The sequence below is a fragment of the Eulemur rufifrons genome, chromosome 19, assembly GCF_041146395.1.
Source record: "Eulemur rufifrons isolate Redbay chromosome 19, OSU_ERuf_1, whole genome shotgun sequence".
Taxonomy (NCBI): domain Eukaryota; kingdom Metazoa; phylum Chordata; class Mammalia; order Primates; family Lemuridae; genus Eulemur; species Eulemur rufifrons.
In genome coordinates, this window is record NC_091001.1 from 66,222,775 (window position 1) to 66,242,596 (window position 19,822).

Genomic DNA, 19,822 nt, shown 5'->3' on the forward strand with positions numbered 1-19,822 from the left:
TTAAGAAAATCAACAAGAAAAAAATCAAACAACCCCATCAATAAATGAGTAAAGGACATGAACAGAAACTTTTCAAAAGAAGACAAACATATAAAAAAATATTAAAAATAAAGCTCAATATCTCTAATCACTAGGGAAATGCAAATCAAAACTACAATGAGATATCACCCAATTGCAGTGAGAATGGCCTTTATCAAAAAGTCCCAAAATAGCAAATACTGGCGTGGATGTGGAGAGATTGGAACACTCTTACACTGCTGGTGGGACTGCAAATTAGTACAACCCCTGTGGAAAGTAATTTGGAGATACCTCAAAGAGCTAAAAATAGAAGTACCATTTGATCCAGCAATCCCACTACTAGGCATCTACCCAAAGGAAAAAAAGACATTCTATAATAAAGACATCTGCACTCAAATGTTTAGAACAGCACAATTTACAATTGCAAAGATGTGGAAACAACCCAAATGCCCATCAATACATGAGCAGATTAATAAAATGTGGTATATGTAACCATGGAATACTACTCAACTACAAAAAACAATGGTGATCTAGTGCCTCTTATATTATCCTTAATAGAGATTGAGCCCATCCTTTGAAGTGAGGTATCACAAGGATGGAAAAACATGCACCACATGTACTCACCATCAAACTGGTACTAATTGATGAACACTAAGGTACTCACATGGTAGTAATACTCACTGGATGCTGGTCAGGTAGGGGGGTGGGGGGCGGGGGCTAGAGCGGGTGGAATGAGTAAACCCACAGCTAATGGAGACGGGGAGCACTGTATGGGGGAAGGACACTCTTGTGGCCCTGGCTTGAGCAAGGCAGATGCATTTCATGTAACCAAAATGTTTCTACCCCCGTAATAGCCTGAATAAAAAAAAAAAAGAAAACTTCAAAAACAAAATGATCCTTTCTATTTTAATGAAAAATGGCCTTTATTGACTTCTATTCATTTAATCCATGTTTTTAGAATTAATTTGTCAGTATTAATTGAAACAATAAGAACATCAACAAGTAAGATTTTCGTGAACCAACTGCAGGGTTTTGCCCAGGTTTTGCTTCATGAGGCCCCAGGCTGAAAACTAACACGAGTTAAATACAACTCACATGGCAGTTAATGTGTTAAACTACATTAGTATGAATTACAGAGAAGGTGAATTGGAGGTGTAAAGTGCAACTGTTGAGTATGGTCTTAGTAAAAGAGAATGGACAAAGAGGTATATTAAAAATTGTAGATCTGAGATAAATGGAAAGAGAAGCAGCAGAATTTACTGGTGAATTTGAAGCTTGTTAGGTAAAAGTAAGTGATTAAAAAGAGCAGTCTCAAACCAAAGGAACTGAAGAAAGATTTAGTGATGATCTTTCTTCCCCTTTTATTTTATTTTTTAATTAAGAAAATTTTTTTGAGACAGAGTCTCACCTCACTCTGTTACCTGGACTGAAGTGCCATGGCATCAGCCTAGCTCACAGCAACCTCAAACTCCGGGGCTCAAGCAATCCTCCTGCCTCAGCCTCCTGAGTATCTGGGACTACAGGCACGTGCCACCATGCCCAGCTAATTTTTTCTATTTTTTTTTTAGTTGCCAGCTAATTTTTTTTTTTTTTTCTATTTTTTAGTAGAGACAGGGTCTTGCTGTTTCTCAGGCTGGTCTGGAACTCCTACCTCCAGTAATCTTCCCCTCTCGGCCTCCCAGAGTGCTAGAATTACAGGCGTGAGCCACTGCATTTGACCTTTATTCCCCTTGTAAAGTTTTTAAATGTAAAATAATAATGATGAGTCCTGGTAATCATAAAATGGCATACAATACAAACAGATATGTAGTAAAAAATAAAAGTCCCCTCATCCCCCAAACTCATTCCCTTCTCCAGTGGTAACTGTACTTAATAGTTTGGCTTCTATCCTTCTTCAGACACTCATCTGTATATGTGTATGTATACACACATATTTTTTCAAATAAATGGAATCACTCTATATATATCATTCTGTAACTTTCTTTATATAGCAATGTATAATACACATTTCAATGATATGCACCTACCTCCTTATTTTTAATAGATGCATAGTAACCCATAGTTTGGATGTGCCATACTTTACAATTGCTACTGGTAATCTTTTTAGTAAATGTGGAAATTGGACATAGACAATAATCAAGGCAGTGTATTAAGAATAAGATTGTCTTAAGAATTTTTAATAAGTTAAATTGCAGAGGAGAGGGACTTATTTAGTTTCGTATTTGATCCTTTTAGTAAAGAACCACTCTTAGTACATTTTCAGTAATCTGACTTTTCAGAGACATATTTGTAGCATCTCTTTAAAACCATAAAATAAGAAATATATTTGTGGCCAGATATTTTAAGAGTTTCTTTTATTTTTGAAAAATTTTATAGAAAAATACAAAATAACATGCAAAAAGTTAAAAAAATCTCTAATATCAATTTTTTAAAAAAATTTATAAGGCAAGAAGTTAAAGTTCATGCCCTCCAGCTCCCAATTCCATCCCTGTGAGGTGCCTGCTATCAACAGTTTTGCGTATATTTTTTATGACATTTTCTTGTGTTTATACAATTTTTGTATGCGTATGGATACAGATACCACTCTTAGTTTTTTCCCTAGTAAAATGGGATGATGCTACTTGTATGGGTCTATAACTTTTAAAAATTTCCTTCCCACTTCAACAATGTATCATAGAATTGGGCAGAAAATTTCTGATTAAACTTATTTACCTTTCATGTTATCTCCCATTTATTTTCTTGTACTAACAACATTCACAATAGCCAAACTCAAAAGTTATTGATTTATTAACTGGAATGGCAATTTATTAATTTATAATGTGAGATTTATTAATATCTGGCATCATAGACATTGCTTATTTGCTTGAGGCATTCCCACCTGATGGATGACTTACTCAAGAGACTAAAGAATAGATAAGAAAGCTGATTGGTGAGCAGAAAATTAGAACAAAAACAAGGAGGTGTTCTAACAGGATATTACTATCAAGCTAAGGTAGTTCTATGACTTGCCTTTGGGCTCTTTCTATCTTGAAAACTGGCATTAGTCATCAGAATCATAGCCCTGAATATGGTTAGAGACACACAGAGCACGTTTCCTCTGGACTCCTGATCTGAACTGCGCACTGCCCACCACTCCATTTGAGATATCTGACTAGGCCTTCATGCATGAGAGAGGACCACTTATCACATTACCCTTTCTTTAAGTGAGAAAACTGTTGATTAGAATTTGAGGAGCTTCCAGACCTTCCTGATAGAGACATGGAAAATACATTCACCTCCACAACAACTCATTTACAAGCACTCATTTTTAGGTGAGGCTCTGTGGAGGTGGCTAAGATAGAGAGGAGATGACAACCACAAATATTTCCAGACATTGCCAGGTGTCATGTCCCTTGGTGGCCAAAATCATCCTCAGTTGAGAACCATTGGTTTAGAGGAGACTAGTTTAGAGCGAAGAAAAGAGATAGAGGAAAACCAGATGGAATACTGCATGGAAGTCAACTTAGAAGTGAGAGGTAAGAATATTAGTTCTCAGTGTCAGGGAAAGAGTATAGATTTGTCCTTAGTAGACCTGTCTGGGTCTGTATTTTCCCACTAATTATGAGACCTTTGGTTAGTTGCTTTTACCCTTCTGATTGGGAATTAGTACGAGGATTAACCTTATTACTATCATTTTTTAAACTTGCCTAATTATCATGTACCTGAGTTATACTGGCATTTTACATGCATTACATGTATGTAAAAGTGTTCTGTAAATTATAAAATACTGTATAAAAGTAATGTATTATATTATCTGGTATGTCTTCTTGTTCACTTCTTACCACTGCTTTTATCACTTTAGATCTTTAAAACTACTGGAAAATATAAAATTTACCTTTGGACCTTGTTTTGTTTTTTTTTTGTGAATTTAGCCATGATTATAAATATTTTCTAGGACTGATCACCTTTCCTTTATATAAATATAATTAGCTGGATTTTAAAATTTTATTAGGGATTAAAATGTAATATCATTTGTTTAATAATGAGAATAAATGAGCAAATGAGATTTCTTAAATTGAAATAGACTTAGCAGATAGATTTTCAGGCATGTATCTATTCTGCATATTAAGTAATATCATGAAAGTCTTTGGGAAACCCCACTGGGGGATCCCAGTAGGGAACCCCACTTCTCTATCTAGAAATATACCTGTTTATTTCTTGTCCTTTTCTTTCTTCTCCTTAAGTCAATTCCCTATAGTAAGTCAATTAAATTTTTTTTATCCTTGTCTTAGCCATGTTCACTTTTGTCTCTGTACTTTAATGGATTAGTCAAGCATGGTTTCCCTCTATACTCAATAAATGTTTGCTGAATGAAGGAATAAATTACAGAAAATATGTTATCTCTCTTCTAGCAGGTTATCTGCTAAAATGATCAGTGACCCTATTCTTCATTATAGATTTCCCTAATGTGAAATTGTTTGACTATTTATAGTTCCCTGAGTTTCTCCAGAACTCATCCTATGAATTGGATTTTGAGGGAGCCTTGTAGGGGATGTTGGGTACCATCATGATGCAGATTCACTAGGCTTCCAGGAGAGTAGCTCTGCAATATTTTCAGTATTTGCTCAAGCCCTAGAATTTATTCCAAGAGTCCTGATACCTTGTTGCCTTTCTGGACTGTAGTATTTAGTACCTGCTATCTCCCACACATCTCTTAATGCTCTCATGGGATCAGTCTTGGCTGCCTGCCCATCATGGATTGAACCTATCCTCCATTGTTGATTTTTATTACTGACCCTGCATGCCTTTACTTTTTATTTCTTCTCAGGAGCAATAATAATCATGGATTTGGGGGGAGTTTTCTTAACTAATGAGAATGTTGAATTCAATGGAATTGTTTTTGGTCACTATTATAAAATTCCTCACTCACTGTTACTTATTGTACCAGTTCTTCTTCAATACTTGAGACCACAGTAGGGTGCATTTCTTTTCTTTATGGGTTTTAAACTACCTCTTTTAGGAAGCAGTCATTTATTCTAACCAAAACCTCCACCTCTCTCAGAGATAGTTTTCTACCGTATTCTACATATATTCTACCAATACATGTCTGCCTTGTTCACCACCATATCTCCATCTATATTCCTGAGATATAGGAGGTACTCACATATTTTATGACCTACTGAATGTTGTTATTTATGTTTCATTTTGATTAGTATAACCTGTTACATAATTTTCTCTTTCTTTTCAAAGTACTGTTTCACTTCCAATTAAGTACTCAATCTAAGTACCGTAGATCTAGAGTTAAGAGAAACCGATTTGAAGAGCCATCTGAGGATCGTGAAAGTCATTCCCAAGTTTCTTAAAGCGAAAGCACACCTTTCTGGTTGAGTTTATTGAAGAAAATGAGAAGGCAAAAATGATGACAACAGAAAGAGACATGGTCAGAGCAAGAATAAGGAAGGTGCTTTCTCTTTGGAGGGGTATTAGAGAAAAGGAAGAGTTTCAGTTTCTATTTTGTCTCAGTTTCCATTTTGTACCTTTGTCTCTTGCACAAAGAGCAACATTCAAATTGGGACAGTGTTGGGAGATCCCACTGGGCTTCTCATTGGTTCATCCTGTGGGTCTCTTCTCTAGATCAGATCTGCTTCCAAGGTACCTCCCTTTGCTACCTTGCCTTCTCTTTTTTTGTTTTTTGAGCTACCAGGATCCTCCAATCCCTTGCAAGGGAATAGCACACTGTCTTGGTGCCCTTTTTCCTTCTTACTCTACTAAATCTTACACAGGCAAGCCGTTTGCCTTTTGGAGGGCTTGAGGACTAACCACTTTGAGGAAACTGGCAGAGGCGAGAATAGCACTTTCCTGTCTGGGCTAGAATATTCTTTCCCTGAGTTTCAGACTATTTTTCCTAACTCTAGTTATCTCCTTAAACATATCCAATAGTATCTTTGGCATCAGCACTTGGAAACTTTGTGCTTCCCCACAGGCTGTTTTATAAAAATGAATTAATTAGCTTATTAATTTATTTATACGTTCTTATTCCAAAATATGGTGTCAGTGTTGCCTGTAGCCCACAGGACATTTAGAAATCTGAAATGATGGACATACCTTGATCCTATCAAGTATGCAAACTTGGTTTCAATAAGAGCACTAAACTGATCTTTTGGGTTGAAATGCCCCAGAGCTCAGATCTTAGACCTTTTTCTGTCTTTTCACTCATTTTTTTAAGGAGAGCTTGTCTAGTTCCATGACTTTAAATACTACCTTCATATTATTGATGACTCCCAAATATATATCGCAAGCCCAGCTCCCCCTGAATTTCAGACTCATTTTCAGTTATCTACTAGATATCTCCACTTGTATGTCCATAGATACCTTAAACCTAACATGTCCAGAACCAAACTCTTGATTCCCCATAATCTAAATTTGCTTTTCCTCTAGCATTCCCAATCTCAATAAACCCAGTTGCTCCAGCTAGAATCCCTTGAGTCTCTCTCATATGCCATATCTAATTCTTCAGCAAGTTCTAGTAGATTCTCTTTAAAATATTTCTAAAATGTGTCCACATATCATTTCCTCTAGTATTACCATTCTAGTCCAAGCCATCATTTTCTCTCACCTGAACCACTACAGTAGCTTCCTAATGGTCTCCTTGCTTTCGGTCTTGCCCTGACACCCTCCACCTGCCTTAAAACTTAAATTATATTATAGTTCTCTGCTGCTTAAAACCACTCAGTGACTTGTCTTCAACTAGGTCCAACCTAACCTAACCCTTGACTACCTTTCTAACTTCTTCCTCTATGAACGTTCTCCTCACTCCCCTCCAGCTACAACGACTTCACTTTCTTAAATCATCCTAGGCACATTCTGACCTCAGAGTTTTTGCATTTGCTGTTCTCTCTGAACTCTTTGTATTCCCTTTCTCTAGATATTTATGTGGTTTGTTCCTTCACTTCATTTGGGTCTATACTCAAATGTCCTTTCCTCAGAGAGGCCTTATTATTTCTTTATTAGTCATCCTACTTAAAATAGCACCCTCCTGAAATACACATCTTTACTGTGCTTTATTTTTGCTCTGTAGTTCTTATCACTATTTGACATTATATTGAAACTATTTGTTTATTGTCTGTTGTCCACACTTGAATTCAAGCTCCGTGAGGGAAGGGAAGGCAAGGGTATTGTCTGTTTTGTTCATTGCTGTATTCTCAGCACCTAGAACAGTGCCTGGCTCATACAGCATACTAAATAGGATTATTATTGTGGGATGAATGAGTGAATGTATGAATAAGTGGCTGCACCTATCCTTTGAGAAAGATTCTGAAGGAATGCCCAGGCTCACTGGGCAGGATCCATAGTCCCCCAGATCACTTCTGTCCTCATGCATAAATCAGTTATCTGCTTGATTTTGCATGCTTTTGACTCCATGACACTCACCCCTTTGAATCCTTCCCAGCATCAGTTGCTTCTTTTACCTTCTCCCACTGGTTGCACTTCTTTTCTCTATCCCACAAAAGTGTTGTTTAGAATTTTATAACATGACAATGCTCATATATAGAAAAAGATTTTATTAGGAGATGAAGGTTATTTCATGATTGTGCTGGTGAGAACAAAAAATAAGGGAAAAGAAATTGGAGGCTTAGAAAAACCAGGTTCCAGAGTTCTGAAGCAACTTGCATATATCTTGGAGACAATGTCCTTGTGAAATCATAGTAAATGGGAAAGGTGACAAAAGATTATACTTTTTACTGGTTAGAACTCACCTGGAGTCTGGTGTTCCATGTCTAATATTGAGTCCAACCTGGGTTATAATGTTTTTAAAAAGACAAAAGAATGTGCTCAGAGATGGTTAACAGTATAGTGAGAACCCATCATCTGAGTAATGGTTGAATGATAATGATAATTGCAAACATAGTATGTCAGGCATTATTCTAAATGCTGTTGGTAGAAAGTTATTTAATCTTCATCCTAAAAAGCAGATATTATCATATCTCTTTTCAGATGAGGAAACGAAGGTACAGAGAGGTTAAATAACTCCCTAAATGTTACACAGCTAGTAAGAGGGAGAGCCATTGCTGATTTTATTCTGATTTCAGAGTCTGTGCTCTTAACCACTATGTTATTAATCTTTGAATATTTGAAGATGGTACTATTGAAGAAAAAACTGAGACTACTGTGGAAGTTTTAAGAAGGCAGCTTTAGCCTTAACCTCAAGCTTGAGAGTCACTACTTCCTTCTCAGTCTACCCAGTATGTACTTCTATATTAGGACTGGCAATAGCATTTTATAACATTGATTTGCTTTTATCTCTACCTCTTTTTATTAACCTATTTTAAGAATTATATTTCATTCCTTTTTGAACCATTAAATTTAGTTTAGTGCTTGGTATATAATCAACATTCAAGTTTTGCTGAATAAAAATGCATGAACGATCTTTAAATCAATTAGAACTATGAGATAGCTTTCCTGTGAAGTAGTGAGCTCCTGGTCACTGGCAGTATTCAAGCATGGGCTGGATGTTTGAAGGAATGCTGCAGAAGGAACATCCATGTCACGTGGATATGAAAGATTAGACCAGTTTTTTCCCTAACTATTAATTATCTGATCCTATGATGAGTTAGTTATGATTCTTCCTCCAAAAGAATCCTATTATTGAGCGCCTGGCATTGTTCTAGGTCCTGAAGATACAAAGATAAATGCGGCCTAGCCAATATCCGTATGGAGCTAATAGTCAGTGGGTAATTAAGAAAGAGGGGCTTAAGAGTATAGGTATAAAGTTTTGGTAGACAAAAATAAATAGAAAAGGACAGATTTTAGAAATGCTTTGAATAATGGAGGAAAGGCAGAATATCTATCATAAAGGAGAGAAATAGATATTAAAAATGACCCCAAAATTTCCTATTGAATAAGGGAGAATTTGGGGAATAAAGACCACATGCTACCTTGCAATGGGGGAATTCCCAAAAGGGTACTACCAGTATTTGCCATCAACTTATGTTGTAGGGCTGGATGTAATTCGGTAGAGATTAATTAATTTGTGAAGTATTTTGAAGTTCTTGAAACAAATGTGCCTTCTGTTATTAGTCTCCAAAACTCATAAAGATGATTAGGTCCCACCTCCTCCCCTACGCCTTTAGAGACATTAATGTGAAATGAAACAGTCCATTAAGGCAAGTAAAAGTGAGCTTTCTCGTGACTAGGACAAGGGTTCTAACAGTGTATACAAAGGGACCCTTCAGGGTTTTTTTCGGATTCATGTGTCTGGAATCTGTTAAGCAGTGGAGAAATGGTGGTCTGTCTTTTTATTACCCTGGTCCCTCATGCTGCTCATCTTTCACACGTCCAAATACGTCTTAACATAGAATCATCCTTTCTAGCTGAGACATGATGCCTAGGTGGGTGGGGGATTCCCCTGTTTTGTTTAACATCATAGTTGTCTTTGAGTTTGCCTAGCATGTTCCTGATTAGTTTACTGACAATTGGTTTTTTTCTTCTTATACCATATGCTATTCCATGATTCATCAGCGTTGAGTCTGTTGCCTTGAAGGTGAAACAATTTCTTCCAATGTTGATATTTCATAATCTCATAGATAACAAGCATACGCATATGCGTAGCCCTTTTAGAAGTTTTAAACATTTGGAGATGAATGAATTATGCTGCCACAAATGGAAAGGAGTAGTATAAAATTATAATGGTGATATCTAATCATCTTTTGTTGGGTGGTTATGTGAACACTGATATTGATAAAGCCTGGATGCTTTACTATATTTCTTTATCTCTCCTTGTGAAATTGTTTCTGGTGTGTTATTTATTTACGGTTTTAAAAATTTAACATTTTACTTAATTGCCTTGATTTACATATATTTTAATATTTTAGACTGACAAGACCTTTATTTTTAGAAGTAAGTAGGGTTTATAAATCGTAACATTAGTTGTTTATATTGTAATGGTGCATCTCTTCTATATTTAATGTGTAGCAATGACTATTCAAACTTCAAGAAATATTTTCATTTCTGATATAAATAGTAATCTTTCAAAATATTTTAATAGAACACATTACATTTTCTGAATGTAAAACAAAGCAGTATTTCTGCATAGGCACTTTCTAAGTATTTAGAATATTAGATTTCTAATAAACGTGGACTAAATTAGGTTTCTGCATGTAGCTTTAATCAATGCACTTACTGCATTGCATCATTTAGCCACCTGTCTCTTTTTACTCAGAATGTCAGTGATTGTTTTTCAATGAAGAAAAACTCTTTGTAATTTCATGGTGTAGATGTATGTGTAAATATCTATATAAGTTATACATTTGGAGAGAGATTTTTAAAAAATTGTAGTTCTCATCATGTTTTCCTCCCCCTCATCTCCCTTACCTGGTTTTAGCTCCTCTTTGGTTCAGGTGTGCTGGTGTCCTTAAGCCTTTCTGGGCCGCAGCTGGAGAAAGTGGTGATTGACAGAAGCCTAGTGGGGAAGCTCATCTCAGACACCATCAGTGATGGTAATTACCCCCATGTGCAAATCAATTGCTTACATTAACAGTGGGACAGGAGAAATAGTGTGTCCACAGGTAGACTAATTATTACCACTGGGGACTTGCAAACACAACAAGTAATTGCTTATAATAGCATACTTACAACTCCTGAGACCAATACAAGTTTTGACTAATATTTAATATCAAAGTTTTTGTCTTGTCAAGTGTTAGGCTTATATTCTGAGTATGTTTCACCTTTCCTTATAAAATGTGAATGTATTTTTTAAATAGGGTTTTGTTTTGATTCTTTCAAAATTAGTCCTCTATTATTGACATTTCAAATATGTTTCATTTCCAAATGAATTTTGAATAAATAACACAAATATGTCAACAGAACCACTGGTAAAAAAAAAAAAAAAAATGTGCTTTGGCTCCTGCTGGAAGATTCTTTCTTACTAAAGTCTTCTCGAACTCCTGGCCTTAAGCAATCCTCCAGCCTTGCCCTCCCAAAGTGCTAGGATTACAGACATGAGCCACCACGCCTGGCCCTCTTTCTTACTAAAGTCTTATGAACATTAACTTTTGAGAGATTTGGGGGTACATTTTCTAAATATCAAAAATTAGTGTCAAATATACTGGCTAAATATAATTCTATTAAGTGACACTACAATCAGTGTATAATTGGTATAAAGCACGTAAGAAAAAGATTTTAAGCCAATCATCGAATAGGAAGGATACTGACGTTTATTGAGCCATAAAGGCTCTATGCTGGGTGCCAGCCTACCTATTTCATTTAATTCAAGAAAACAGTTGTATAAGGTATAGTTATTTCCATTTTTATACCTAAAGAAACTGAAGCTGAGCTACTAAGGAATACGCCCAGAGTCATATAGCTAGAAAGTGACTGAGCTGAGATTTGAACACAGGTTCTGGCTGCAAAGCCCATTTTCTTTTCACTATATCGTGCTGACTCCTGAATTTTTGAGATTATGTTCTTTTATTCAAGGTAAAAAGGTCTAGAAACATTGCATTATCAAGAAAGATTGAAAATGGTCAGTATCTTAAAATGAATAATCAAAGGAAAATATGGTTTAGTGGAAAGGACAGAGGTGAGAATAAAGAAATCTTTTTGCTGTATGCTCTCACTAGCTACCTCTGAATAAATGAGACATAATCACATTATCTTAAAGAAAAGTACTCTGTAGCATGGCTATAATTAGCAACATTATTGATAATAATAAGCCGGGGTAAGATTATAAGCGTGCTATGCCCCCTTCCTTATAGGAATATGGTGCTAAGGAAGCTTCCCTGTGGAAGAGGTTTCGTTTTCGCATGTCTAATAAATGACCCCTTCATTAACATTGCAAATAAAATAGTGGCTGTGATGATTTTGTCATATTGATGCTCCTCGATAAGAATTAAAAGGAGACTTCTCACACTATTTGTGTCTCTGAGTTATCTTTTTTCACTTCTTTTATTTGTACCCCAAATAATACACTCTCCTGGGAACATGATAACAATGTGATTTCTTGGCAGTTGTCCAGATTCTCCTGTAATTGTGTAGATCCACTGTTGGTCACTGCTTGCACAGCCAGGGGTGTGGAAGTAAAGGAAAATGTATAAATCATTTAATAATTTCTTTATGCTAGGAACAATACAAATCATTTCTCAAATTCCTATGTTTTTTATCAATAATTTTATGTAACATTAATAACCTTTTCTGTAATCCATGAATATTAATTATCTACATACATGTATGCTTTAGAAACAAGGCTATAGAAATTTTTTGCTAATCTTCATTATTAAATATCAATTTATATAATATACATCTTGGGAATAATATGCTTTCTTTCATTTAGCTTGTTTATTCTCAAAAAAGAGTTATTGATGAAAAGTTTTAAAATAAGAAAAATTGAGATTGGTAGAAAACACTAATCAGTATCGCCTAATAAATCTACTGTATTCTCAGATGGTTTATGTCATAGAAACATAGGATTAAAGTCTAGGCACAAATAAAAATAAATTTTTTCATCTCTATATTCAGGTGTGGATAGTCTTTCTTTGATACTTTTCTAGCCCTGGTTCCAAATACATCTTATTTGGTGGTTATCCCCAAATATCAGTGTATATTGAAATAGTCATAGGCAAAAAAAAAAAATATATCAAATCCATGTATGATTAGATTGATGATTATTGCTTATTCCTAATATCTTTAATATTTTTGTAAAATGTCATGATATTTAGGAAACTTTAGCAATTTCAATTAATATGTATCTTCTGAAAGTAACTTTTTATAATATTTCAGTGGAAAAAAATCTATTCATTTATTATTATTCTAACCTGGTATTACCAAATCATGTTTTTTAGCTCTTCTCACAGACAGTTTTATCATCTTATCATTTTTGGCACAAAACAAACTATGTTTTATTCAGTTTACCAAGAAGATGGATTCTCCTGATGTAAACAAAAGACTAGAAAAACTCTCAGCCTTGGATTATAAGGTAGAAATTTCAATTTATATTGTCATATTATTAATCATTAAGGAATATTAGATATCACATGAGTTGATGTTATGCTCATTATTCCTGAACATTTCTGGATTTCAGAAAAACCAGAATTATTATAGGATTAAGCTTGCTTCACTGCTAACAGAGGCCATTGTAAGTGTTCTCTTTCATTCTCACTATGCAGGGTTGGGGGGAGTGTTACAATGGCATGTTTGGAGCAATTTATATAGTACTTACAGAAGTCAAAGACAGATAATAGAGGCAAGTTACACTTTTAAAAAATGGTTTTCTTGCTGATGATAGTATATATACCATTCTCATTTTCCCCTAAGACCCCATAACATCTTTTTAGGCTAGGATAGCTGCTCTAGTTTCCACTTCACAAGAAAAGAAAGAAGGAAAAGGGCATTTTCAAAGTTTAATAGAAAAGTGTAATAAATAAGGAGTGGGAAGAACCCCTCCCCTCAATATAACTGGAGAAACTGCAAAAAGAAATCTCCTTCATGTGTTAGTATCTCTTCCCTTCACTAACTCCAAGTAATTTGTTTCCTTACTGTATCAGGGACTTTACATCTGTTAAGACAGGATTTTTATTTTAAATGATGTGTTTAATTTAAGTTTTGCCACATTACATTTTAACTGCTGGGAAGGCATACTCTCTGCTAGGATGAGTATCTAATACATTTTCCAGGCTGTTTCAGTTCAAGGCCTCTTTTCAGCAATGACTTGTGTTTGCAAGATTGATCCAGCCTCTGTGACGTGGATTTGAGACAGTTCACTGTTCACTGGGAACAGAGCTGATATACAGCTTCCTTAAAAAAGATGCACACTTATGCCATCCCTAGAGCATCTATAGCAAGGGCAAGGAGTTTTAGAAGCCAGCTCTGTGGCTTGAAACTTGTATGTGTGTTTGGAAAAATAGTACTTAAACTTTTACCCTTTGGGATTATTACTTATTATGAATAAGGTAGTAGTGGTGTGGGGAGGATTTAGTTTAATTTAGTAGAAACATCTTAACATGGAATAAAACATATTAAATGGGTTTTTCATTGTGGTAATAAACTATAATCTGGTTTATTTGCCAGCTTTGTGGAACTTCTATAAATATTGATTTTCTTGAACTAGAAATTAGAGGTACTCATGTATTATATTGGGTTAGCCAAAAAAAACGTGATCTTAGCATTCTTATAGGGTTGTTATTTTCCAGAATGGCTAACTGTAGATTTACTTAGAATATTGTTTATTTACTAATATTGGTTTTTAAAATGCACCAGTATGCATTAACTCAAATCATTTAAAGTAAATGTTGTTAATGCTAATATATAAAATTTTGCATGACTGTTTTCTTCATCTTAAATGTGATGGATAGCTTGGTGAAGTCTTCTCAACTGAAGGACAGTAGCTACCTGTTAATGAGACCAGAGAAAACTGTCAGGATGTCATCTTTTCTTATGAAAAGATATGGAAAATCTAGTATTTGGGTTCTTATACCTTATGTAAGGGAATTGCTTGCTTATTTTTTCTGCCTTTAGATTTTGGAAATTAGGAACATGGGCACTCCACTTCATTTTTATACATTAGAAAAGTAATCTGTTTCCTTTTGGAAAGCCCATGAATTTCATTTCCTGGTTTAATGTTTAAAATATAGATATTTAATACTTAGTTAAATCTTCCATTTGTCCATTAGAAGGATATTTTAAGAAATTTGTTCATTTTACTTGCTCTATTGATCATCATGACAGAATACTGATAACATTAAAACTCATAGGAAACATGAAATTTCAAGTAACGTAAATGATTTGCATTATGTAAGAACTGAAAATTTCAATTGCTCTTTTTAAACTATTTCCTCATCGAGAAATTCATAGGTAATATGTTTATGTGGCAAGTCAGACATCAAAATAATGTATGTGTGTTTTTAAGCACTTAGTAATTTCATTGTGATATTTCTTTCGAATAAGAAAATAGTTAAAATAATGATATTGAGAGCTTAAATATAAGAATTTGCACTTAAAAGCATTAAGTACATCTATGTTGTCTGTCATTACCCATTTGGATTTTAAAATAAGGAAGTGGTATAGAGTATTGTACTTCTGCTTTTTGTTATAGCGGTATCATAATTTAATTCTTTCAGATTGACATAATTTTGGCAAAGAAAATTGCAGAGTAAATATCCTAAAACTATTGACCTTTAACAAGTTTTCCTGTCTACATTTTAAAAATCCAGTTCAATTTATTTAACAGTGAAGGGACAGTGCAAGGAGTTAAATGTTTACCATGAGAGAACAACACTGGTAATTACTTTGATTTCAGTTCCTTTTGATGTGCATTCAGAGGATGAAGAGGTCAATAATATTATGGCCATGCAAATAGAAAAGGGTTCCTTTTGACCATATTGAAAAAAAATAGCAGAGGATTATTAAAGCATTAACCTTGATTTTAATGGCCTTGGTTGAGTGGTGAGATCACAATTTGGATGAGCCTGATTATTTACTAAATACAATACATAAATGCAACGGGTTCTTAACACCCATTGCACTCTGGCATTATCGCATTACTGCCATCCTTTGTTGCCTTGCAGACAGGAATATGAAAGCAATCTGTCATGTAGTGAGACTGGCTCCAGAAGCATTTCTCTGATAAGAAGACCCCCTGCCCTTTGCTAGTGTCTGGTCCAGTAGGCTTAGCCATGCGCTTAATCCCCAGAAAGTGGTTCGATTATTGCTGACCAGCAATGGCAAGATAGTTTTTTTTTTCTTCCAAGCTATCAACCTTCCATTAATTCTTTAAGCAGAAATACGGTGCAATCTATATTTCCTTGGCATGTGTCACCCAGATGGTGCCGTGCTTATGTTTTCAAATAACCATGTTCCAAAATAACATAGTTTGAATAATAAATTCTACAAATCCTTCCTAAGAAAGAGAAGCATAATTCTCAGAAGCTGCATAAACTTTTACGCATGATGCTGTGGCTTATCCCTTTTATGCAGAATATATGTGTATATGTCTGATATATTCTTTAAAGAGATATTTGCCTCAAGTTGTTTTTCCTTTTATTGTTGTCAGTCATTGTTAACGTGTTATGTCTTAAACAGTAGTCAGACACTCTTGGTCAGCAGTACTGAACTTGTCATTTAATACAGCTAGTCTTAAATCCTATGTGTAGGTCGATGCTGTCAAGCAACCATGACTGTACATTTTGGTATTGATTGGAATTGCTACATCCAATTCCTCCCTAACTCACATTTCTCCTTTTCCTTCCTGCTAAAAATGGGGAGAATTTTGAACATATGTCTTTTTTATGTATGTGTCAAAAGAATTTAGTAAATTCTGACACCTTCTTAAGCACATATTTAACATGCACATTTACTTGCATGTATCTACATTTCCAGATGCTTTAATTTTTATAATACTTTGAGGGTTTTGCATTTTTAAAAGAAATATTTCTTGTATACTTTTTTTTATCATTAGATTTCCTATTATGAAATACCTGGCCCAGTAAACAGGACAACAGAGCGTCATCTAGCTATTAATTGTGTTCAGGATATAGTTGTTTGCTGGTGGCCACTCGTCAGTGATGATGCTTGGCCGTGGACCCCTATTTCTTCTGAGAAGGACAGAGCCAATCTGCTGCTCCTGGGTTATGCTCAAGGAAGACTAGAGGTAAATCTAAAACAAATACATACATTTTAATAAAGTACAAATAAACTAGAATTATTGGTTTTTCTATTCTCAAATGGATGTGAATAATTTTTTTAACTTATAATTTTTTCCAAATATTCAAAAAAGGAAATTACATATGAAATGAGATCCTAAGAATTATCATATCTAGAGGATACCCTGACAATTCCAGGGCTGGCATATCTAGAGGATACCCTGACAATTCCAGGGCTGGCTGGAATAGTGTAGCGATTAAAAGCAGAGGCTTCTGGGTTAAAATGCTGGCTGTGCAACTCCCTAGCTCTCTGTCTTGACCAAATTGCTGACTTCTATGTGCTATAGTTTCATTAGTTGAAAAATAGAGTTAATGAAGACTGATGAAGCAGCAGTCCCCAACCTTTTTGGCACCAGGGACCGGTTTCATAGAAGACAGTTTTTCCACTGATAGGGTAAGGGGGAGTTCAGGTGGTAATGTGAGCAATGGGGAGTGGCTGTAAATACAGATGAAGCTTCGCTTGCTCACCTACCACTAGCTTCCTGCTGTATGGGCCCTGGTTCCTAAGTTTCATGGAAGATAATTTTTCCATGGAGGGGTGGAGGGGGGCTGGTAGCAGTGAGCTCTGTGGCCCAATTGATCCCTAATGGTACCAGTCCGTGGCCTGGCAGTTGGGGACCACAGAGCAATACCAACGTATAGTAAACTCTGAATCACTGTTCACTGTTGTGATTCTTGTTATTAACATTATTAGTACTGTCCTTACTGTTTGCTCATGATTTCATGCCTGTGAAAGCTATGTTACCAATTACCCTCTTCAAATGTCAATTAACAAACATTAGTCAAATGCCTATTTTGTGCAAGACCCTGTGGTGCCAAACCATAGCTGGGACAGGAGAGAAATAGAGCAATGGCCTTCTCAGTCTAGTATCCTGTCTCAGACAGGAGCACCAAAAAGGGTAATCTGTGAGATGAGGACAATATCCTCACTCTATCTGTTCCTGACAATGGTTTGATCATTCATTCATGTGTGAACCTATGTGTATTTTCAGTTTGTACTAGTACTTTGAGTATAAAATTCCCTATTTGTATTTTTTATAATTAAAAAAAAAAAAGAGCTGTCCCTCCCACCCCACCTTTTAAAGTTTTTACCTGGGTAAAATAGTATGTTTTTATATTTTCCTCTAAATCTGTCATCTTTTAGTCTTTAAGGAGTATTTCTCAGAATTAATATCCCGAGATAAAATGAACAAGTTTAAGTTTTCTCTATCCCTATCTACCTCTTTTGGTTTTATTAACTTTCAGGCTGTCTTTTAAGACTGAAAAGTCCTAATATTGTATGTATGTTTATATGTATGTATGTATGTCTTCCTTAGGAGTCTTCTCAATTGCCTGTAGATTTTTCTAGTTTCCTTTTTCTGGAACTTTTCCGATTCTGTTGCAGTGACTAATATCACTTGTAGCATTTAGGTATGGATTTTGTGAGGCTAAAGAAATGCTGTGTTCCTGATCACTTCCTGTTCATGCCCACCATTTTATTGATCTTGAATCCTGACGCTCATTGAGTGGCAGACTTCATCAAAATGACTTAAAGTGATTAAGCTAATTAGTGTTCTATTAAATGAAATCAGCTTTTAGTTACACATTTTACTCTTTTATTTGAAATGAGTATATTAAATGAAATTAGGACTGTCCTAAAAAGGTTGTACATATGGTCTATATACTTCTTTGCTTGGTGTCATCTAAACGATAAACTTTAGAGCTCAACAACCCTGGGTTTGCCTGTTGGTTGCAGCACATATTAACCGTGTGACCTTAATCAAGTTTAGTCCCTCTAAGTTTCTATCTACTTCTAGCTAATTTTATGTTCTGTGGCCTTGGGTAGATCTACCCTGTCTAGCTTTAGTTTTTTTATTTTTAAAATGATGGATTTAATCCAGGTAGGTCCCCTCCAGGGCCCTGAGATCTCTAAAAAGTGCTTATCTGGATCTTGAAGCACAGATGTGATTTAGCATTGCCTGCTCAAAAGTCTTCAGGAGATGCTGAAACCAAACTCAGCCTCAGCACTGGGAAGCCCATCCTGACTGGCCTTGACCCACCTTTCCAGTGTTATTTACTTATATAAACCTATTTTCTAGCCAAATGAATTTACACACTAACTCATTATTTCCCTCCTGGATGTACACATTAATGATATTTCTACCTGAAATAGCCATGTCATTCAGCAACTATTGAGCATGACCATGGAGTAAGCACTGTATTTCATACCAGGGGGTATGAATAAGAAACTGTCCCTGCCTGCAAGGACCTTAGTGTCTACCAATGAGAGACAAGTATGAAAATGTGTAAGTTGTTAAAGTGGTAATGGTGCTGTGGATAGAGTATGGGTAAGCTATAGTGGGAGCCAGTGGGGAGTGGTGATTGATTCTATTTAGAGAGATGTTAAGGAGAGAAGATTGAAGAGGCTTCACAATGTGCTCAAATATGAAATTGGTGCACAATTTTACTTTCTTTTCTTATCCTTTCTAGGTTTGATGTCAGAGTGATTTGGCTAGCTTTTACTTTTTTTCCTCTCTGAAACAGTACCAAAAGGAATTATCTGATACTTGAAGGTTTGGTAATACTTACCTATAAAATTGCCTGGGTGTGGTGTCTTTCAAGGAGGATAGATGTTTCATTACTGATTCCATTTTTAAAGGATTTTTTGTTTTTTGGAAATTTTGTTTTTTCCTTTTGTTTTTCATAATTTGTATTTCTAGAAAATTATCCATTTTATGTATATGAATATACTTTTATAAAGTTGCATATGGTATTTGCACATGATTTTTTATTCACTGATTACATAATGTCCCCCTTTTTGATCCTTTGATCCCTATATATTCAGATATATAATTAATTTTTTGACAAGAGCTTTTGTTTTAGGATTTGGCACTTTTAGTTATTCTATCAATATTAACTTGTTGGAAAAATTTGTAAAGTTTTCTTTTTCAGAACCTCATGTGAAATTCAATATGCAAAAGGTGAACATCTTTTGGAAAAAATGTCTAGGGCAGTAATTATTTTTCTTTTTGTGTGTGTGAAGACATAATCTTTAACTATGAAGTGTAAAAGATTTTTTTAGAATATCATGAACTAAAACCACCAGTCTGTTAAAGTAGTATTCAGGTATATCCCTTTAAATTTTTTTTCACTAG

General features: G+C 35.1%; 1 protein-coding gene across 1 annotated transcript in view; it reads left to right on the forward strand.

Moving 5' to 3' along the window:
• Window positions 1-19,822, forward strand: part of WDPCP (WD repeat containing planar cell polarity effector) — a 318,395-nt gene that overhangs the window by 99,449 nt on the left and 199,124 nt on the right. The window contains exons 9-11 of the mRNA XM_069493874.1: window positions 10,379-10,493; window positions 12,834-12,967; window positions 16,445-16,636. Of these exons, the coding sequence (XP_069349975.1) occupies window positions 10,379-10,493; window positions 12,834-12,967; window positions 16,445-16,636 (441 nt within the window). The remainder of the gene's footprint in view (window positions 1-10,378; window positions 10,494-12,833; window positions 12,968-16,444; window positions 16,637-19,822) is intronic.